A 19273-nucleotide genomic window follows, 5' to 3' on the forward strand; every position below is an offset into this window, starting at 1 on the left:
GGGGGGGGGGACGGGACCCGGCGGAGGCCGCGGCCCCGCCCCGCCGGGGGGGGCCTCCGGGGAGCGGGCCCCGGGCTGAGGGGGGAGAGGGGGGCGCGGCCGCCGGGCCCCGGGCAGCCGCCTCCCGCCGGGGGAGCGGGGCTGGAGGCCGCCGAGGCCGGGTTGTGTGGGACGGCGGCACGGCTCGGCCGCCCTCTGCATCCCGCCGCCGCTGGTCGGCGGTGCGCGGCCTAAACCAGGGGCTGGGGTCCGAGGGGAGCGCCGGGGGGCGGCCCCGGCCGGGCTGAGGGGGGCCTGGGGCGGCGCTGGTCGTGCCCCCCGCGCCCAGCGGAGAGCAGCGGGCTGGAGGAGTGGGGGGCAGCCGCGGAGAGTGGCCCGGGCGGTGCTTGGAGCCTCGGCGTGCTGAGCTCTCGCTGCTGAGCTCCGTCCCGGCTCCACGCTCCCGAACTCGCTCCCTCCCTCGAGCCGCTTTGGGGTTGCTTTTGCAGGTGGTTACGTTGGTGGCGGGGGGTTTGGGGGCTCTCGTCTGCTTTGGTTCAAGGTGTTTCTGCTGCCTGGACAAAAGTTGTGATTCCCATCCCCTCCCCGGCTCAGAGTGATGGACCTTATGAGCGCTCGGTCCGCTTCGATGCGAAATCAGTTCAGAATAAACAGCCTTTGTTTTGGTACGTCTGCCCCAGGGGCAGTAGTATCCAGCAGAGCGATGAAAACAAAACAGCCAGCTTAGACCACTGCTGGTGCTCCTGATGTAAGCTCTAACGTGGCCTTGGCTTGTGAGCGAGGCTTCTTTTCCCAGGTGTGAAGCTGTACCTCTGGAACGTGCAGAGTGAACAACGCGGCCTTTAATCCTGTGATCTTAACAGCACCGGAATGTAGGGGTTGGTCAGGAATGGTACATGCTGAATGTGAAATTTCCAAGAAAAATGCAGTTGCTGTTTTAAGGGAGAGCTGTCACGGATGCAGCGTGTGATCTTTGCTAGGCTAACTCTGCCTCGGACTGAATACCGCTTTTTTTCCCCTGAAAAAGGCTGACTCTTGAGTCACTGTGTTCCCCTTGTACTGTACCTGGGTTACTGTTAACTTCTGCAGCCCTAAAATCTCCTGACGCTTTGAAATTCCCATTTTGGTACCGGAGAGTAGTTCAGATCCGGAGCACTACCATGTGTTCTGCACATCACGTGTTCTTTTCAGGAGGAGAACCAAACGAGGTTTTCTGCCTCATCTCAATAGCGGGTGCATTTTAGTGAAGATTTGAAAGGTGTAGTCTGACATAAACACCTGTAGCAGGTCGTTATCGTGTTCTCTGGAATCAAAATTGGTGTCGTGGAATAATTCAGGTTGGGAACAGCCTCAGGGGGTGTCCAGTCCAGCCTGTTGCTCAAAGCCGTGTCAGCACCAAGTTCAGAGCGGGACTTTGTTCGTTCTCTCGGAAACCCTCCAAAGCCAACAATTCGCCAGTCCCTGGGCCCCTGCTTTGGGGCTTGACCTGTCCTCCCAGGGAAAAGCCTCTCCTTTGGGTCAGGTCACCACCTCTGCCGTTGCAGTTTACGACCTCCTGGCTTGCGCAGCCTCCCTTCGTGTGGCAAGTGCTCCATCCCCCTCAGCGTCCCGGCAGCCCCCCTCTGAACTCGCTCAGTTTTATTCGTGTCTTTCATGTGCTGGGGGTGTCCAAAGAAGCGCGCCTTGTGTTTCGGGTGGCTCTCAGAAGTGCCGAGCGGAAGGAAGGAGCTGCTTCTCTCGGTCAGGCCGTGCTCCTGCTGCTGGGGCCCGGCATGCTGTTAGCCTGCATCGCTGCCAGGGTGCACTGCTGACTCACGTGTAGCGGTCTGTCCTCCGTTTGTGACCCTCCGTGTGCTCCCGGGCGTGTATACGTGTCCATGTGCGCGCAGCCTTCCCTTGTCCTCCCGCCACGCAGCTCCAAAGAGCCTTGTTGATGCGTACGCGCGTGCAGAAGTTTGTGTGCGCGTGAGTTACACCTTTGGTGCTGTCGCACGGTAGCTTTCCGTCCTTTCCCCCAAATCACAGATGTTACCAGGGGGGACGATCGACTGTCCGGCCTTGCCTGGGTGTTGCGCAGCCCCGGCTGGCCGTGCACCCCCTCTGCCCGCTGCCTGCCCAGAACGGCTTTGTTTCAGACATCTCTGAGGTGGGACTGGGTTACCAGGGCAAGGAGGGGGTGGTGGTGCAGTGAGGCTCCTCCCGTGAGGACTGAGGTGCTTCTTGTTTGGCCCAAAGCAAGACCAGAATATAAGCATGTAATGAAGTATGAAGTGTGCTGTCCAGTGTGGTGTTTGTAGGTGCGAGGTCAGTGGAACAGATGCGAAGTTTCTAACCGCGCTTCGTGGCGGTGTCCTTCTGTCATTCCTTTGGGCTTGTTTCTCTCAGGTGCCCGAAAGCAGTAGGAGAAATACTCTCTGCACCAGAGTTTCGTAGTTTAAACCTTTGAGTTTAGTCCCTGCAGCAACGTGCCACTTGATATATTCTTGGATACCTGGTACAGAAATAGAGATCTGTATTTACTGTTTATGCAAAACAATTTCTGCTTAATGTTTTCCTGACTGGCAAGTATGTCGAGTTAATTACAGTTAGGCTTGTTTCAGAGAGTTCTCACTGCAAAACAGGAATTTACTCTGCTTAAGCAGCATTTTTTAGCCATATAAAAACAAAAGGCTACGTAGGGGTGTGTTTTCTTTTCCAAGTCGGTGTTACCTCTTAAGTATGAAACAGGAGTATTTAGGTTTACGCTCGTAGAACACCACGGGTAGGATCGGATGTTTAGGTACTCTGAAACTCTGAATGAAAATCTCATCTCTTGTTAACTTTTGAAAACCTTACGTTTACATTCTCGGGGTTAGTGCTTATCAAGAAACAGAATCTTAAAGATGAAGAGGAATGACAAAGTAGCGCCATCCCTTGTGCGAGAAAGGGGAAGCATTACTTGATGAAATCCTTTGTCATTGCATGCTGTGAGAGGGGAGAAGGGGGAATTAGAAGTAGCTATTAGAGGCAAAAATTGTTGAAGGGGCAACTTCTGAAGCTGGCTGGGCTTCTGAGAATGTGGGATAGGTGGGTTTTGGTAAAGCCATCTTTAATGTTTTAAGCTGCCTAGCCGGAGACTTCTTGTTCTAAGTAATATTAAGGAAGTTACTGATCAATGTTTCACGTGTGGTAGCCAGCAGATGCTAAGTGCACACACTTGTTAACAGACTGAGCATGTCTGAAGTTGAAACAAACTTTGGAAAAAAAGGCATGGAAAGAAATCCTTCAGCCGTGCAGGTGTAAATCTTAGCGAACTGTTGACTTGAAAAATTCCTCAAAGCATACAAAATGGGTCCTTAGAACTTCTTGGAGGTCAGGCAAGCTTGCTTTTATGTCTGAAGCGAAACAGCAGAATGTCAGTTAGTCCTGCAAGCGAGACCGACGCGGTGCTATTGTAATCTCAGAGCAGCTGTGATAATTTAAATTTTGTTCTTGCTCGGTCAGTGTGAATGCTGGACCTGGGGTCAGTCTGACACCTCCAAAAGCCTTGTGGCATATCGAAGGCAACATGAATTCTCTCAAAGAAAAAAAGAAGGAAGAAAGTATTACACCACTTAAACGTAACAGCAGTGTTGTCAGTGTGCTCGCTTCGGTGTGCAGGTGGTTGCAGTGACCTGAAGCGCTTTGTGGTGGCCTTTCAGCTAGCCCTAGGGTTACTATTCTAGAGGTGTCGGCGAATTTGAAGGAAGAATGAATCAGCTTGGGTGTTAGGGATTTATTCAAACATCAGCAAAGACCTGGAGGCTGGCACGCACCTGTCTAGAGGATGCATTGAATCTGTGCCTGAGCAGAGGCCTCCCGGACAGCTTTCTGACCGAAGAAACCATTGAAGGATGCAGAAATCTGAAGGGGAAGACTTAGCCAGCTGCTTCAAAAGGCATCTGGAGAAGTCTTAGGCTGTCAGTGCGGTTTGCAGTACAAACAGCATTCGTACCGCAGGGCAGCACCGGCTACGGTCTGAAAGCCCAGGATCCTGAACACTTCTTGAATACCTCCCTGGAAAGGAGGCTGAGGTGAGCAGCGTCTGGCTGATGCAGCTTTGCCCGACTGTCCTGCCCCACCTCTGCAGGCCTGCCCCGAGCTGTCCAGGTGGCAGGCTGGGCAGATGCCCTGTGCCAGCATGGAGCACCTCCAGCTGCTGTAGCCCAGGTCTGCAGCCAAGGGCTGAGCGTGCTGACAAGCTTCTGCCACTGTGCTGGCGGGCTTCTGCTGGCAGAGGAGTAGAAAATCCAACTTGGAATACCTTAATATATAGCCAGATGCTTTCTCTGTCACAAATGCATCCAAACTTGTGCTGAGCACGAGGAGGACTTTGATCAAGGCCTAACGTGCAAAACAACACACTTTACATAACAAGGGAGCCTTAAGAGAGGCATTAAACTTATAAAAGCAATTAAAGAGGCTCTGTGGTGATTTGGCAGATAACAAGCAGACATTACTCTGGCATTCTCTGCGGAAAGCTAGCTTGATCTAATTAACAAAGAGCTGGGGCTATGCAAGGGCAGAATTGATGAACAGAAACTGCAGATCCCTTCTGCCGCTCTGCCAGTGTGGGTGATCGCGTACACAGAGCCTGTAGGACCAGCACGGTCTGGGAAGGAGTTGAAACATGGAGATCCCACGGAGATCTTGACTTGTACTTTCTTCCTTTGGCAGTGGAAACTTTTTTTTTCCTCAAGATTTTGCTTGTGAGGAAACCTTATCCTGCCTATCAGAATGCTGGAAATAATGGTTAGAGACATAACTCATTAAACACTTTCCCGAGGCTCTTAAGCTCAGTTTTGTCCAGCATATCAGCATCAATTACGTGTAAATGATTAGATTTGGAGTTGTTCAGCTTGGAATAACCAGGTTGGAGAAGTGCATTGCTTTCACGTGAACTGCTCTAGGTCTGTGTGGCACCCAAATGTTAACAGAAAAAAAAAACAAAACCCCCTGATTCTGACAAAGGCTGGAAAGGAGGCCGGAGGTGCTCGCGGAGTGCTGAGTCTGCTTAGAGAAAGGGACAGGGCTCAAAAGGGAATCGATTGAGGGCTGGCGGGAGGATTTAGTCAAAATGAGTGGAAGAAAGGAAACAGCTAGGTGGCCGAGTGCCAGGGCTCGGCCAGCACTCTGGAAGATCACAGCATGGTAATTAAAGCTCTCGTATCGAGCACCCAGGCTTAGTGTGATATTTATATTCCATTCCTCCCCTAATGCTAATCTGCAAGGGTGTTACCGAAAAGTGAACCTTGGTCAACAGCTATGAATGGTCAGCGAGTCAAAAACCTGGCTGAAAAAAAGCAGACGTGGGAACTCTGAACTGGGGGGGGGATTTCTCAGGGCTTTCTGCTGGGTCTGGTGCTCTGCTGGGTTTTCATCAGTGGCCTAGAAGAAAACACCAAATTGGAGCTGATCAAAAGTGGGGTTATATAAAGGTTACGCCGAGTGGTGAAGGATGAAGAAGGGAAAAAGAGCTGTAGGGTGTCCTCTGAATTGTTTGGGTACCTGGGCTAGTATGACCAGGTGTGTGCAGAGCCCGAGCATGGGTACGTGTGGTGTTGAGGCCTTGGCAGGGATGTCAGGAGCAGAGCAGGTATGTGGCAGCGTGTGAGCCCTCAGAGCCCTGCCGTGGGTCTGAAGGCTACTCAGAGAAGCTAATTACTATTAGAATAGTAATGTTCATCTGTAATTAGATGTAAAAACAGGAAATACTGAATAAAGATAGAAGGTAAAAGCAGGGAGCGCTCCATTGGCTTATATTTAAAAGTTTCACAATTTTCTTTGGGCAAGACAAGCTGTGTACCAAAGGGCTCTTAATTTAGTGGAAAAAGCCATGATGGTGCCTGGAAGCTCTTCAATTCAGCTTAGGAAAAAGGCACGCTTTGTTAACAAGGAGTGTGATTAACCACTGGAGGCATTAAGAAGGCGCTTGTAACTGTTGAGGGAAACTGAAAGTGACCGTCCTGCTGGACGAAGTGACCTCCTCGAAGCATCTCCCCACCAAGAGCTACCTTTCTCCCCCTGTTGCTTATATTTTATCAGGACGGGAAAGGTCTCGTATGCTTTTCTTCGCACTCGCGGGTGATCCTGGGCAGGGATCCTTGCAGATGAAATCCTTTAATTAAGGGAAGCTGTTTATATAGAAGTTCCTGAATTTCCTTGCCTCTTGGGAGAAGTGTCCTCTGTCCCTCGCTCTCCTTACCGTTAGCTCCGCTGACCAGTTCTGCTGACAAGGAAGGCTATAAAGAGCGAGCCAGAAGTTGCTAGAGGTGAACAGATTCTTTACTATCAGTCTTGCAATTACCCTTGGCTTAAAGAAAAAGGTAAGCTGGCTTCTCTTCCCTTGCCTCTGTTCCGGGGGTGTATTAAGTGAGAAACTCCTTCCCCACATCTGCGTTTTCCTCCGTGCCCCCGGCAGCGGCACCATGGACGGGCTGGTGGGGTCTTGCACCTGCCCTGGGGGAATGGGCCTGGGAGAACACAAAGCTGAAACTTGAGCCTTTGTCTTTTTTCCTCTTAAAGTTAATCGCTGGGAGCTAGCATGCTTCTGAAAGCAGTGGATCTTTTGCTTCTAAGCTTGCTACTGGTCTCCTTCAATTTTAAAATCTTTCAGTGTATAAATTTCCGGAAAATATAAGGCTGTGCCCTTTTAATGGGGTTCTCCGGTTTTTCAGGGAACTTTCTTACTGTTTGAATTGCAGGTGTTCTCGTGGAAAGATACACCACGAGAACCGGCAGAGTAAAATATGCCAAAAGGCACTGGGCAGGAGGTTTTTGCGGGGGATTCTTAAACCGAGTTGTCGTAGGAGTGGAGGCAGCAGCTGGCTTGAGGAGGTTTCTTGCCCATAGTTATCAACAAACAGGGAACACGACGCAAAAATGAACCCTGCAAAACCAGTGCCTTTTGGCGTTGTAATGTAGGAGCTGTATTACGATCTCGAGGCAGGGTAAAGCCTTTTGGATGCAAAATGGATGGCAAGGTGGTTGTTGCGTAGGGTGGAGAAGGCTTGGGTTCGAGAAGCTCACTGCTTCTGAAATTAAGTGTCTTGGGAAAAGCCATTCCCCCAGAGGAGGATTGCTCTGATTTTGTGTCTTTTCTTTCCCCTCAGTCCTGGGATGTGATCCTCTTCTCTCTGGAAGAGAACTTCCCAGGGAAGCTGTGTGGGTTTCCTCTGTTTACTTTTTTACTTCTGGAAGCTCCTAGCCCTGCAGTTCCTGAGACAATGCACAGCAAGGTTTGCAGTAGCCAGCCTTTGAAGTCTCTGCCCGTTGTAACTGCACGTCCTGTTCTCCGCGGAGTGTGAGTAGTGACGGCCTCTTCTATGTGATCTGAGTTTCCGTATTCTGCAATGACAGCAGCTAACGGCTTGGCAGGAGGAAAACCCAGCTAGTGAGTAAATAAGCAGAGAACACTGGGGAAGCGGGTGATCTGCATGGTCGTGCAGACTGTAAGAAATGCTTGTTTCTGGCTCTCCCTTAAAAAAGAAATGACACAAAATGGCTTAGAGGTGCCTTTTCCTTCCTCCCGTACTTATTATAGCACTTGGAAAAAAACAAACAACGCAACCCCCCCACACAGCACCACAAAGCAGAGAGGAGGTCTTAGATTTCAACTAAATCAATACTCCTGTCAGGGAAGTGCTTATTTTCCCAGAAGGAGATACAGAGCTGTTAGCCCCTGCTAGGGTGGGACTTCTCTATGGGCATGTGTGCTTGCAGCGTGATGAGAAGGTGCATCCTCTGGGCAGTCTTCAGGGTTTTGCTGTTTGCCTTTGTCCCTAACAGAGGCAGGACTGGGAGTGAAACTGAGCGAGGTTTACGGCATTGCTGGTAAATCTGCTCTGGAAGTGCCACGTAACGCGCTGTCTGGTTAAGGAATGCCATTAATTGTACCCAGGCATTCCCATTGAGGGAACTTAGGCTTCCTGCTCAAATTTCAGAGCTCAGCCCTTGTGAACAGCAGTCAAGGACTTCCACAGCCAGACACACGGGCACTTTGCGTGAAGGGACTTGGCACCCTCGGGTCTGTTCCTGCTGACTGGAGGAGGGCAGGAACAATGGGGATGAGACAAGAAGTTCCACTCCTGCTCTATTTTAGGAGAGAGCTCAGCTGAGCCGAAGGACGTTGACATGTCCCCACGTGCAGTCCCCTCCGCCCGGGATGGTGACATGTCAGCAGGACGCTGGGACAGGCTTGCCCACAGCCCCGTGCTGGCACTGCAGAGAGCTGCCGGCCGAGCCGCGGCCATGGCTGGTGAACGAACCGGGCCAGGAGTGGTCTCCTGCAGGGAGCAGTTGGCCAGAACCTCCTCCTCTCTTAGAGAGGGAATACACAAAAGGTCGTGTGTTTTTTTTCCAGTATCGGAGCTGAATGCTTTGTGTTGTTCCGCTTCTGAGTCTTGGAAAAACAGCACTTGGGCTCTGCGTGGGTCCGAGTGCCCGTGCAGCGTTGTCTTATCAGCGAGAACCTGAACTACAGGAAGCATCCCTGGCCGTTATGGCAGCTAGGTGGCTTTATGAATTTGAGCTGGTGATACTTCTTTACAGCTGAGTCCAGTGGCCAGCAGCTACTTGTGCAGGTTGCTGTTACGGGGCTCACGGTGCTTTTTTGATAGTTTGATACATCCCTCTGTGGTTGCACCTTCCCGTCCTAGTGTTGGGTACGCCTGTGCCAGTTGGCGAGTGTAATTAATGTCCTCTTTAACATCTGCTGGGACTGGACAGGTGTGGCTACCAAAGGGGCTTGGTAGCCCCCGGGGGGGCTTTGTTAGGGATATTTGTGATGCTCTTTAGCCAAACACACGTTACGCTGTTTTTAAAGCTCCGCTGAAAGTGAGCTCAACTAAGAAGTCATATCCTCACGGATCTAAAGACTAACAAGTGAAATATATCTAGGGAGAGACTCACAGTCCAGGTTTTTTGTGTAGTAACCCCAACTCTAATTGGGGTGTGCGGGTGCATGCCAGCAGTCCTCTGAAGACTATCTCAGGCTTTTCACAGCGTGCAGTGGGAGGCAGTGAGCTGTGTTGTCCTTCCTTGCAGAGTTGTCTGAACCAGTGGGAGGCTTTGAGCCAGTGGGACGCATCTTTGGGACGCGTCCTTTGCTGTGGACAGAAGCCCAGGAGGCTCCTTTGTCCGGCCACATCCCCTGCGTGCTGCCTGAGGTGCTGGGCCTGAGCGGTACCGAAACGAGCTCAGGGTTTGTGCGGGGCAGCTAAGGATCCGTGTGACTTCTGTTTTGACCTGTTCAGAGGGAAAGGCAAAGATTGAGCGTTTTTTTGGTGACTGTTCTCAAAACCAGCAGAAAGTGACCTCTGTAAGTGGCAGTTACTATAAATCTTTTCAGCCCTGTGCCAGCAGGATGTTCTGCTGGAGGGAATGACTCTGAAAGAAACTCATCTTGCTGGCAGTTCTTAAACCTTTAATGGATTTTTAATCTAGAGTGGTAGCCAATAAAAGTTAGCTTCTGATCGCATCACAGACTGGAGCGGTTTGGGTCTGCCATATGCTAATTGTCATCTTTATACCATGAGAGCTCAAAACTGCTTATTTCCGTTTCCTCCTACATATTTTTCTCTTTTTTTTTGCTTGTGTTCAAGTTTCTTTGGTAAGCTGTAGGAGGCTTAAGTAATGCTTTCTTGTCTCTAGTGTAAGTATCGGGGTTGGAGGCGAGATAGGGAATGAAGAGGGACTAAACTGCACTGGAGTTTTCTGTTTCTAAAAACTGCATAAACCCAAACCCTGGTTTTTAAGGCCAGCGCCGAAGAGGAAGGAAGGTGAGGAATGGAGAGCCACCTGGCAGCTCGGCGAGCCGTGGCAGCGAAACGCTGGCGTGTGGCTGAAGGCAGCATCGGGGCTGCCTTTGGGACTGCTGATGGGGGGGGGGGGGCGCCCCCAACGGGATCTGCCCTGGAGGGGATGGGGGCTTCCCTGGCCAACCGGTGACGGCAGAGCATGCCATCAGGCAGTAAAGGCAGTGAATCATTCTCCAGCAATGAAATTCCCCAGTGCTTCCCTGGGTGGCAAAAAGAAAAGCAGGGTGCGTGGGTGGGGCGATTCTGTGAAAATGGGAGAGAGCAGCTCAGCCTTCCAGCATCGCCAGAGCAACGTTCCTCGTGCTGAAGGGCGAAAGCACTGTCTGGGCTGTCTCAGTCCGTTTCCCTGGGGTGCCCTTCCAGGAGGAAAGCCGTGATGTTCGCGTGTCGCGATGGCCAAAGCCACTGAGGGGCATCCTGCTGTTGAGCCTTCCCACTTGTCTGAAATCGGTGCTCAGGATTTCGCTCCTTTCTCCGCTTTGCTGCTGCTATCGGCGCTGTGGGCAGAGCCTGTAAAAGCTGGCTTGGAAGTGGCGCTTACGTGGAAATGCTGCTTGCTTCGACAGCGGGAGCGGGGAAGGGAAGCTTCCTCTTCTTGACCCCCGTAGTGAGGAATTGAAGTGCCACTTAGAATTTGCCAGAGCTGGGAACGTGGCTGGTGGTGTGGTGAGGTGAGAAGCTTTGTTCAGTAGTAACCAAGTAATGGCAGCAATTACTGATCACGGGTCTCTGACCTCGGGTAGCCTGAGGCTTTGCAGAGCGCGAACCAAACCACTCTTCTGGGTGGGGTGGCTAACGGGGGGACATGTCGAGTATTTCCAAGGAGCTTGTTTGTAGGAAGCCAATTTCTACTGCAGCATAATTTTAAAAAAATGCTTTTAAAGGCCGTGCAACGTTGTTTGGGCAAATAGTTACACGAGCTATACTCCACCCCTTCTTGCAGAGGCTTTTTTTGTTTGTTTTTGTCAAGGAGCAACCAGTTTCACGCTGGTTTTGGTGTTGTGGTGCCTTTTAGGAAGGAGGCTGCTAACCTATAAAGCGGGGCCTGCGTACCTCCCAAAGCTGATACATGGGAGTGTTTTTTATGACCCTGGGTTATTCTGTCCCTCAATACCCAACCGCCACGAATCCCAGGGGGCTCCTTAATACCTGTGCCAAGCATGGGCACAGGCTGGCTGCGGGCAGAAGCGCACCCACCGACCTCAGGCATGGTCCGGGACAGGCAGGTGCCCTCCGACTTGCGGTTCCAGGTGGCTTCTTCCTTTCTTAACTTTAACGTCCCCCTAGCAAACACATCACGCAGGGGATCAATGTCACTTAGTTTTGGTGTGGTTTGAACAAGGGGGAAGGAAGGAGAATTTCTTTCTTCCTTCCCAGCTATGTCCGGATTCACAGCTGAACAACCGGATTGCTCGAGCCTTACCAGTCAAACTGCACGGGGAGAAGGGCTGTAAGTCACAAAGTAATCGCTTAGGTAAGGATGGATTTACACGTGACTGGGGCATCAGTGGGGGAAGAAATTCTTGTTGGTTTTTAGTGTAAAAAAAAAAAAAAAAAAAAGGAGAGGGGGAAGTCTGCTAGATCCACTGGGCTAGTGACACTGCTGGCTGCCTTTGGAGTAAATATTTATCCCAGAGATTGTAACATTACATACTGAAAATTGGAGAGGTTCTAATGTTTGTTAATCAAACTGTCCAAGCCCGCTGATCTCAGGTTTATTTCTAATTAGATTTTTAAACTGAAAAGAAAACCATTCCCTGTGCTATTACTTGCAAACTGTTACAGGATTCTTATCTTACAGAAAGGTTTAAATGTGACTCGTCAGTGATCCGTCTGTCCTTTATCACCACTTACTGAAGGCCGCCCATAACGTACCTGAGCTGTGCTAGCAGGTGATCCAGCAGAAGGATGAGGCTTCCTGCCCCCCAGAGCCCGCTGCTACCTTCAGCACGCTTCCCGATTGAAATGTTGCTGTGTGATCTGAGAGCGCAAGGGGAATCTTATGGCCACAAGCAACTATTTTGTTGCCAAACAAACAAAAAGGAGATGATTAATGCCATAAAATGTGACTGCAGCAAAACCCAAAGAGCTTTCCACAACGCTGACTTGGAAATACCTGGTTTTATTAAACTGCCTGCGCAAATCCTCTTGCAACTTGCCAGCGTGCTTGATCCCGTTTGTACGGCCCGGTACCGCGCTGACCACCGTAAGGTCTTGGTTACAAAACAGGCTTTAAGGGACAAATCTTGATGAGTCCCAGATACCGGCCTTGGCTGGCAGTTGGGGAGCTGATAGAATCCTCTTTACTCTTCAGCACCGTGCATTAGCGTTAAACCTGCCCTTTTGGAAGGGATTTGCACGGGAGGGCTGCGTAGAGGGATGAGCGTGGCCTGTGCCCTGAGCGCTCCCCACAGCAGGTGGGTTCCCTCTGCAAAGGCATGTTGCTCCTGGTGGCACCTGGTGTCCTGTTCCACGCATCCTCTGTTCCTTGTTGGTGCCCAGAGCAGTTAATGAAAGGGCAGGTTAATGAAAGTATGGTTTTTGTGAGTGCTGGTGCTGTACAGAAGGGGTGAGGTTGGCAGATCCGTTCTCGCTGCCCGGCTTGCAGCCTGGCCGACCCTGCCGTGAGAAGCACTGTTGCATAGGAAAGAAGAAGACCACACTCATGTTCCTCTCTTGACTTCAGGGTGCATTAAGAAATGTGACTAAAAACCTCTGCAGAGCAAAAGAAAAGCAGTAGGACAGCAGAAATGTGTCTGCATTTGTGAGCTTTTGCAGTGTCTGAGTCCATAACGGGGCCTCCTTCGTGTGCGTGCCAAGGAGGCGGCAGTCGGCACCGCCTGGCACTTACTGTCTGAAGTTTTCTGCCTTAGAGCAAAGCCCAGAAAACTGCTCACCTGTTTTTATCTTTGCTGAAAGCCAGGGCTCGATGCATGAGAGGGGCTGTCTGGGTGTTAGTTTGATGCTCTGCTGATTGCAGGGTTTACCTCCCTGAAAGGGGGTTAATAATGATAGCTGTCTTCTCCCGGTGTAAGCCAGAGGAATTTTGGAGCGTTTTCACCTAATACCCAAGCCCGTGTTCTCAGCACCACCACCTGCAGGAACTGGGCGCTGTGCTGCAGGGACTGCAGGCTCTCGGTTGTGGCCTGGTGCCAGTGACCCTGCTGTGGCTCGGGGCGTGCTGCCCGCTGTGTGACAGGGCAGCAGGCTCCTGAGTTGGTCTGATGTGGGGCAGCCAGAAGGTCCAGACAAATGGTAACTGATCAGGTGAAGGGGAGCTGTTTATCTCTCGGGAAGCGCCCTTCGTACAGCGATTATACGTGGAGCACAGCATGCCTGTGTTCCCAAAGCCAGGCGATGGGGCAGGCTGGAGGAACTCAGCCCTAAAACAGGAGAGGCAGCTACAGGCTGCCTGGGTGATGTAATTCCCCTTGTGCAAGCCCCAAACTGGGTCAGGTCTGCGTGAGAAACGAGGGCAGTCTCCAGGCTGTGTAATACCTGCCTGGTGTGCCCTGCTGCCGCCAGGCAGGGTGCGAGCCTCCACAGACGTGGAGCTCCCGCGGTGGATGGATGGAGGGTGGCTGCAGAGCTGCCAGAGCCGAGGATGAGGATGGGAGGAGGACAGGCAGACAGTTACATGGCAGCGAGTTAAGCGTCTCTGCACCTACCAGGCTTCCGGGGCCCTTATGACTCCTCGAATGCTTGTTTCACTCTTCTGCATATGGCTAGGGCTGCTGAAAAGGCTTCAAAATTTAGGTTTTAAGAACACGTACTTACTGCTTAAAAGAAAAATAAATCTCATATTAGAGCACTTCTGTACTGGATTGCTGCTCTCTGCTGGGTGTGATTTCATTTATGGGAATGCAAGGACCCATATCCTTTCCCATAAACGTTTTTTAAGGTTCTGCAACAAACAATGAAACAGAAGAATACTGATGTGAGAAGCTCTATTGTGTCGTGCTTTGGAATGCTTACTGGCGTTACGGCACTTCTGCTTTTCCCATTTGTTTAAGAAACCTTAATTCATTCCTTTCAGCAGTGTTTGCATTTCTTCGCTGGTTTTGGTTGGTGCTGACTTCCTGGGACAGTGAAGCCTGTAACTTCTTTAATACGGTCCTGTTGGTGCAGTTTGTGGCAGACAGGATGCTACGTGCCTCCTTAGCACAGTGTGGTCAACAGAGAAACAAATCCCCTTGAAATCCCAGATGACCGGCAGAAAGCGACGAAGGTAGCGCTGCTGAGCACCTCCTGAACCGCAGGGAGGTGCGTGCAGCTTCAGGATTACAAGTCTGAGTACCCAAGTCTGAGTACAACCCGGCTGCGTCTAGGAGCAAAGTGCTGGCTGTTTTCCTTAGGGCTCTGTATCTGCTGGAAGTGGACGTTGTAGCTGTTTAAAAGCAAAAATACGCTGCCGTTGTGAGGCATGCATAGAATTTAGAGAACCTGTGGTCGCTTCGTGTCTGCAGCCCTGGCCTGGAGGCACCAGATGTCAGAAGTCAGCGCTCCCAGAGCCGCGTTGCCGGCGGTGGCAGGGCTCGGTGCCTGCCCCCAGCAGAGCACGAGCTAGATGGATGCACTCGGCTTGTGTGAACTGGCACGGCTCCCCCTGAGCTACTGGAGAGTTTGGCCGCTTCTCCCATCTGCCTGGCGAAGGCAACTTGTTCTGAATGCCACATGTAATGGCGCGAGGGCTTGAGTCGTCGCTGCCTGGTGGTGAAGTGCTACCAGGACCTAGTGGTGAAAAGCTTCCTATTCCAACAGGGACCTACCAACTGTCCTTCCTTGTGTTTGTGTTCTTCCCTTCTGCTTTCTCACAGACACCTCTCGATGTTATTGAGAAGCTGAGAGAGGCAAACAGGAACTGATGCCTTCAGCTGAAATAATTCAGCATTCCTGTCAGATTTTCAGCCCTGCTCCAGGAGACTTCGGTTGTCTTTAACCTTCTAGTTTCCAGGCTAAATTGAAACTCTAAACATAATTGAAAAATGACATTTTTCCACTTCTTGGAGTTTGTGGATACATACGCTGCTTTATCTGCTTAGGAATCTTTTTTTAAAGCCGTTTAGTTCCCTGACATTTCCTAGTTTACACTTAAGATATGGTATAAGGGGGGGCAATGGAAAAAGAGTGACAGGAGGGAGTGTTGCCTTCGTTCTAGGGGATGAGTGGGTCATAATTCTTGTCTGGGGGGACAGGGCAATCAGGGCCAGGGCAATCCGAGTCACAAGTTTGCCTCTCTTAGGCTTTCTGAGGCCAATCCTCTCTCTTGTGCTTCATGTTTGGATGGTAGTGAAACTGTTCACATGATGAACAATCTCGGACTCAGATATACTGAGTCCTCCCGCTGTGTACATGCCAAGGATACAAAGAGGTGCTTTTTTGACTTAGTTAATTCAGTGGTTCTCATATTTTTTCTAGAAGGGTGGACCTTTGTTATCCCAGCACCGTGCGTATGGCATCCATTTTCTACACAGGCTTTTATGCACAGTCTGATATCAGTGTTATTTAAGGCTGACAGTAGATCCGTGCTTTTACATGTAGTAGTAGCGCTACGATCTTGAGCCTTGGCGCTCAAAGGTTGGGATTTGCTGGGCTCCTGATGTACCTCTCTGTTCTGTTGCAGGGCTGCCTCACAGTAGACCATGAGCAGGTAATGCACAAGGAGCACCACTGGGAATCATGTCGGACGAGTCAATCTCAGGGAGTGATCCGGACCTGGACCCGGACTTGGAGCAGGAGGATATGGAAGAGGAGGAGGAGGAAGATGAAGAGGAGGCAGCGATGGAGGAGGACAACGATGGGGATGACGAGGAAGACTTACTTGATGAGAGTGGTAAGTGAATGGGGTGGAGTCTGTGCATACATTTGTCGTACAAAACTGGTGTTACAAATTTTGGTGAGTGACAGTGTAAGGGTTAGGGTTTGTCCAGAGATTGGCAGGGAGAAGTGGCTGTTTAAACAGCTTATGTGGCTGTTCAGTTTAAAAAGGGATTTAATGTAGGTTAATGTTGGACTTCCAGCCAAAAAAAAGTCCATAGTGTAAACAAACTACAAGTGTAACCTGGAAGGAGTGTAGCATTTATAAAATAGCTACAGGTTCTAGGGAAGCAATTAGATAAGCAAATATAGCAATTTACAATTATCTGTATTATTAAAAGGATCCAATCAAATTTAGTATCTTTACGTCACTGGTTTGCCAATAGGTAACCAATTTAATGGGTTCCATGGGCAATTATTGCTCCCTTAAAACAATCCCCTTTAGAAAAAAGGAACTGTGCTTTTCTGACAGAGTGCAGGGTTTCTCTACAATACAAAAGGTGGCAGTGCTGACTAAGTGAGTTGTCACTTTCTGTCCTCACCTAGTTATAAGTGCCCCACTCAGCTCTTCAGTCAGGACCAATATAGCTGTTTGTGGAGCTCTGCTCTGCAGGTTGTGTTCAAGCAAGGTTAGGTAACTGTTCTGGTTCATGGCATGGTCCTGGAAATGCGTTTTGCCCACGAGGAGGGGTGATGTTGGAAGGCACATAGCAGTGCACGGCTCAGGTGAGAACTGAGTGCCACCTTTGTCACCAAACTCCTTGTGTCATTAAACTACAGCCCAGGCCTATAGATATGTCACTGTATTTGCTTCCTTAAAAACTGATTTTTTTAATAACTTCAGAGCATACAGATTTTCGAATGCACCTACTTCAGCCTACTGAGAATAGATCTCCTTTTCTTAGTGTAGAATGTGTTAAATACAGGTACTTCTGTCTTCTTCCAGTTCTTAATGTATTTTTGGTTTCAAAGTATCTTGTCCTCGAGTTTTGTTGTTTATTCCTTCAGCCACCTGCTGCTTGAAGATGCTATTTGGATTTAAAATTCTTAGAAAATGTTTACACAATTTTTATTCCTCTGATTCTATTCACATGACTTTTTCTCACGAGAAAGTAGTGGAAATGGCAGTGTTTGGCTCAGAAATGACTTACTGGGCTGCAGATTGCTCTGACTGACCTTGTCACTTCGTTCACAGGAACCTGTACTCAGCAGAGCCTTAAGAACCATGACATTTTAGAAAAACTTCTAGTAACAAAGAGGATGGGCTCTATTTTGTGTCCACATGGGTCAGTTCCTGTGGCTATTTTATCAGAGACCTATGCTTTTAATCATCTCCAGCAGTACTGTTGTGGCTGAATACTCACACTGTTCCTCGGGATTATTCTTTCCAAACAAACTGAATTAACGTATGCATCTCAGAACATTGCTAACCAGTAATGACGGTGGTTTAATTTCTTAAAACACTAGAAACATGCTTATGCTTTGTATTTCTTCAGAGACTAATTAAAATAAATTTTAACGAATGTAGGAAATGAGGAGGAGTGAAAAGAATTTACATGTAGTTAACAATGGTTTTGTGGTTTTTAGCTACAAGAGAAAACTTTATCTTGCACAATGTGAGCCAAGCTAGGATTCCTCTGAAGTTTCAGATCTTCGGCTCTAATTCTGCCCAGCAGGATACCAGGATGCCTTCCGTGTGCTTAGCTGTGAGAATATTGCTTGCTGTGGAAGTGTGCACTCTGCTTTTTCTTCATGGCTGTGGAGTGACTCAGATGTTACTTGGCATCTGTTGTGCCTTAGATCTAATATAAAATCAGTCCGCTGTTACTTGGCTTATGACTATGGCTAACTGCAGAAATAAGAGGATCTTGTTGTTCTGGCACTAAGGGACGTGGTTTAGTGATGGAACTGGTGAGTTAGGTTGAAGGTTGGGCCTCAAGGTCTTCTCCAACCTAGATGTTTCTGTGATTCCATGTTTTGTCCATGTAATATTTATCGTCCTGTCTTTGTAGATGACCCTCATTCATAAAACTCCTCTTCAGAGCGCTTACTTTTCATTCACAAGCAGGAAGGAAGAGCTTGAATGGTTTTACTACGAAGCTTTTAAAAAGCTTGGATCCCCTCTAGAACTTGGTTCTCCCCGTTCCCAGCTGTGCCCACCTCCCCTCCCAGGATTGTGGTTATTCTGAAGATGTTCCATTAGGGATCCTGGGGGGATCCTTCCGCTGTAATGGGGAAACAGAAAAAAAGATTTAAAAGATTAATTTCTAGCAGTAAAAGATTTAAAAGATTAATAATCTTTCACCGTTCCTTCCAAGGGCAACAGGCGGCGTATACATTTTCCCCAGACTGAAGATTACTTGTTTTTAAATTGTGTTGATAACAAAACTAACATTTTTATAGTTTTCTTACAAAATAGTGACTTTACCTTATGGAAGTGGGTTTTCTGTGTTTTGGTGGCGATTCAGATCGCTTCAGAAGCACGCAAGGTGAATGTAACCACCCCACCTGTTGATGGTGGGTAGTCCAGTCTCAGGCTTAGCGGTGACTTGCTCTTTGTACGTTCAAGCTGCTCCAGTCCTTTAGATATGTTGTGTGGGGAATTAACGCGGTGACTTCAGTTTCAGAATTTTCTGAGTTTTGTATTTTCCGTTTGGAGGGTCATCTTCAGTTTTGATGGATTTTTCTCAGTTCTGCTCAGAGCCTCAAGCTTTGTTTGCAGTTAGTATGGACTGTTACGTTGACGATGTAGAAGTTAGTTTGGACTCTCACCGTGCAAACTTACCTGATGAAAGCAGTTACTAAACCCTGCCTCCACAGGAAAGAAGAGCATGTGGGCTAGTTTTCTGAATACTTCTCAATAAGCAAGAGTTACTATGTAGCTGGCATCCTTTGTTTCTTCAGTGCCGGCCAGTTAATGAAACATAGCATCATGTGCAGGAGCACTTGGAGTTTTAGTCCTTTCTCCAGTGCACTTCATCCAGGACATACCGACCGGGATGCCTGCGTCCCCTTCCCGGTGGGTGCCAGCTTGCACGCCCATCCTGGCAGCGTGCCGGAGCCCCAGCCAGAGGCTTCCCCTGCCTTTCCAGACCTGTCGTCCCTGCCCACTGCATCTGTTCACGTCGCTTGTGGGGGGCAGCCCGGGTTTAATCGTGTTTGATTTTGTGATAGCAGTGCGTAACTGCTAAGAACTTGAACTCCCTAAATCCTTTTTGCTACAAGTGTGATGTAGTCATGACTGTAGAGATAAAGGATTCTTTCAACTCCTGCACTTTTCCTCTGATCCTGGCAGTTGCTCGGGGCTGCCTAGCACTCCGTAGGAATAAAAGCTAATCTGAGCAAAGAGGAAACAAACCTCCAATATGGATTTTGCAGATGAACAGTCCTTGCATTTGAAATCATACCTCAAAGCTTTCTAGAGGAAAAATGGAGTGTTTGAACAGGTCCTACTGTAATGTTCTGTTTTTTTCTTTTTTTTTCTGTATATCTTTGGATCATTCTGGTGGAAGTGTCTGGAGATCATTGTCTCTTACTCATACATGTGGCTGTCATTCTGCTATTAATAGTCATAGCAAGTTGCTTGTTATCTTGCCTCTGAGAATATGGGTTAACACATT

At 49.3% G+C, this 19273-nt stretch overlaps 1 protein-coding gene across 3 annotated transcripts in view; it reads left to right on the forward strand.

Moving 5' to 3' along the window:
* RAD54L2 (RAD54 like 2) overlaps positions 1-19273 on the forward strand; it is a 64695-nt gene that overhangs the window by 5722 nt on the left and 39700 nt on the right. For all 3 annotated transcript variants that reach the window (XM_035337629.1, XM_035337631.1, XM_035337628.1), the window contains exon 2: positions 15460-15669. In XM_035337629.1, coding sequence (XP_035193520.1) covers positions 15516-15669 — 154 coding nt within the window. In that variant the 5' untranslated portion in view covers positions 15460-15515. The remainder of the gene's footprint in view (positions 1-15459; positions 15670-19273) is intronic.

This window comes from Oxyura jamaicensis, chromosome 12 (assembly GCF_011077185.1).
Source record: "Oxyura jamaicensis isolate SHBP4307 breed ruddy duck chromosome 12, BPBGC_Ojam_1.0, whole genome shotgun sequence".
Taxonomy (NCBI): domain Eukaryota; kingdom Metazoa; phylum Chordata; class Aves; order Anseriformes; family Anatidae; genus Oxyura; species Oxyura jamaicensis.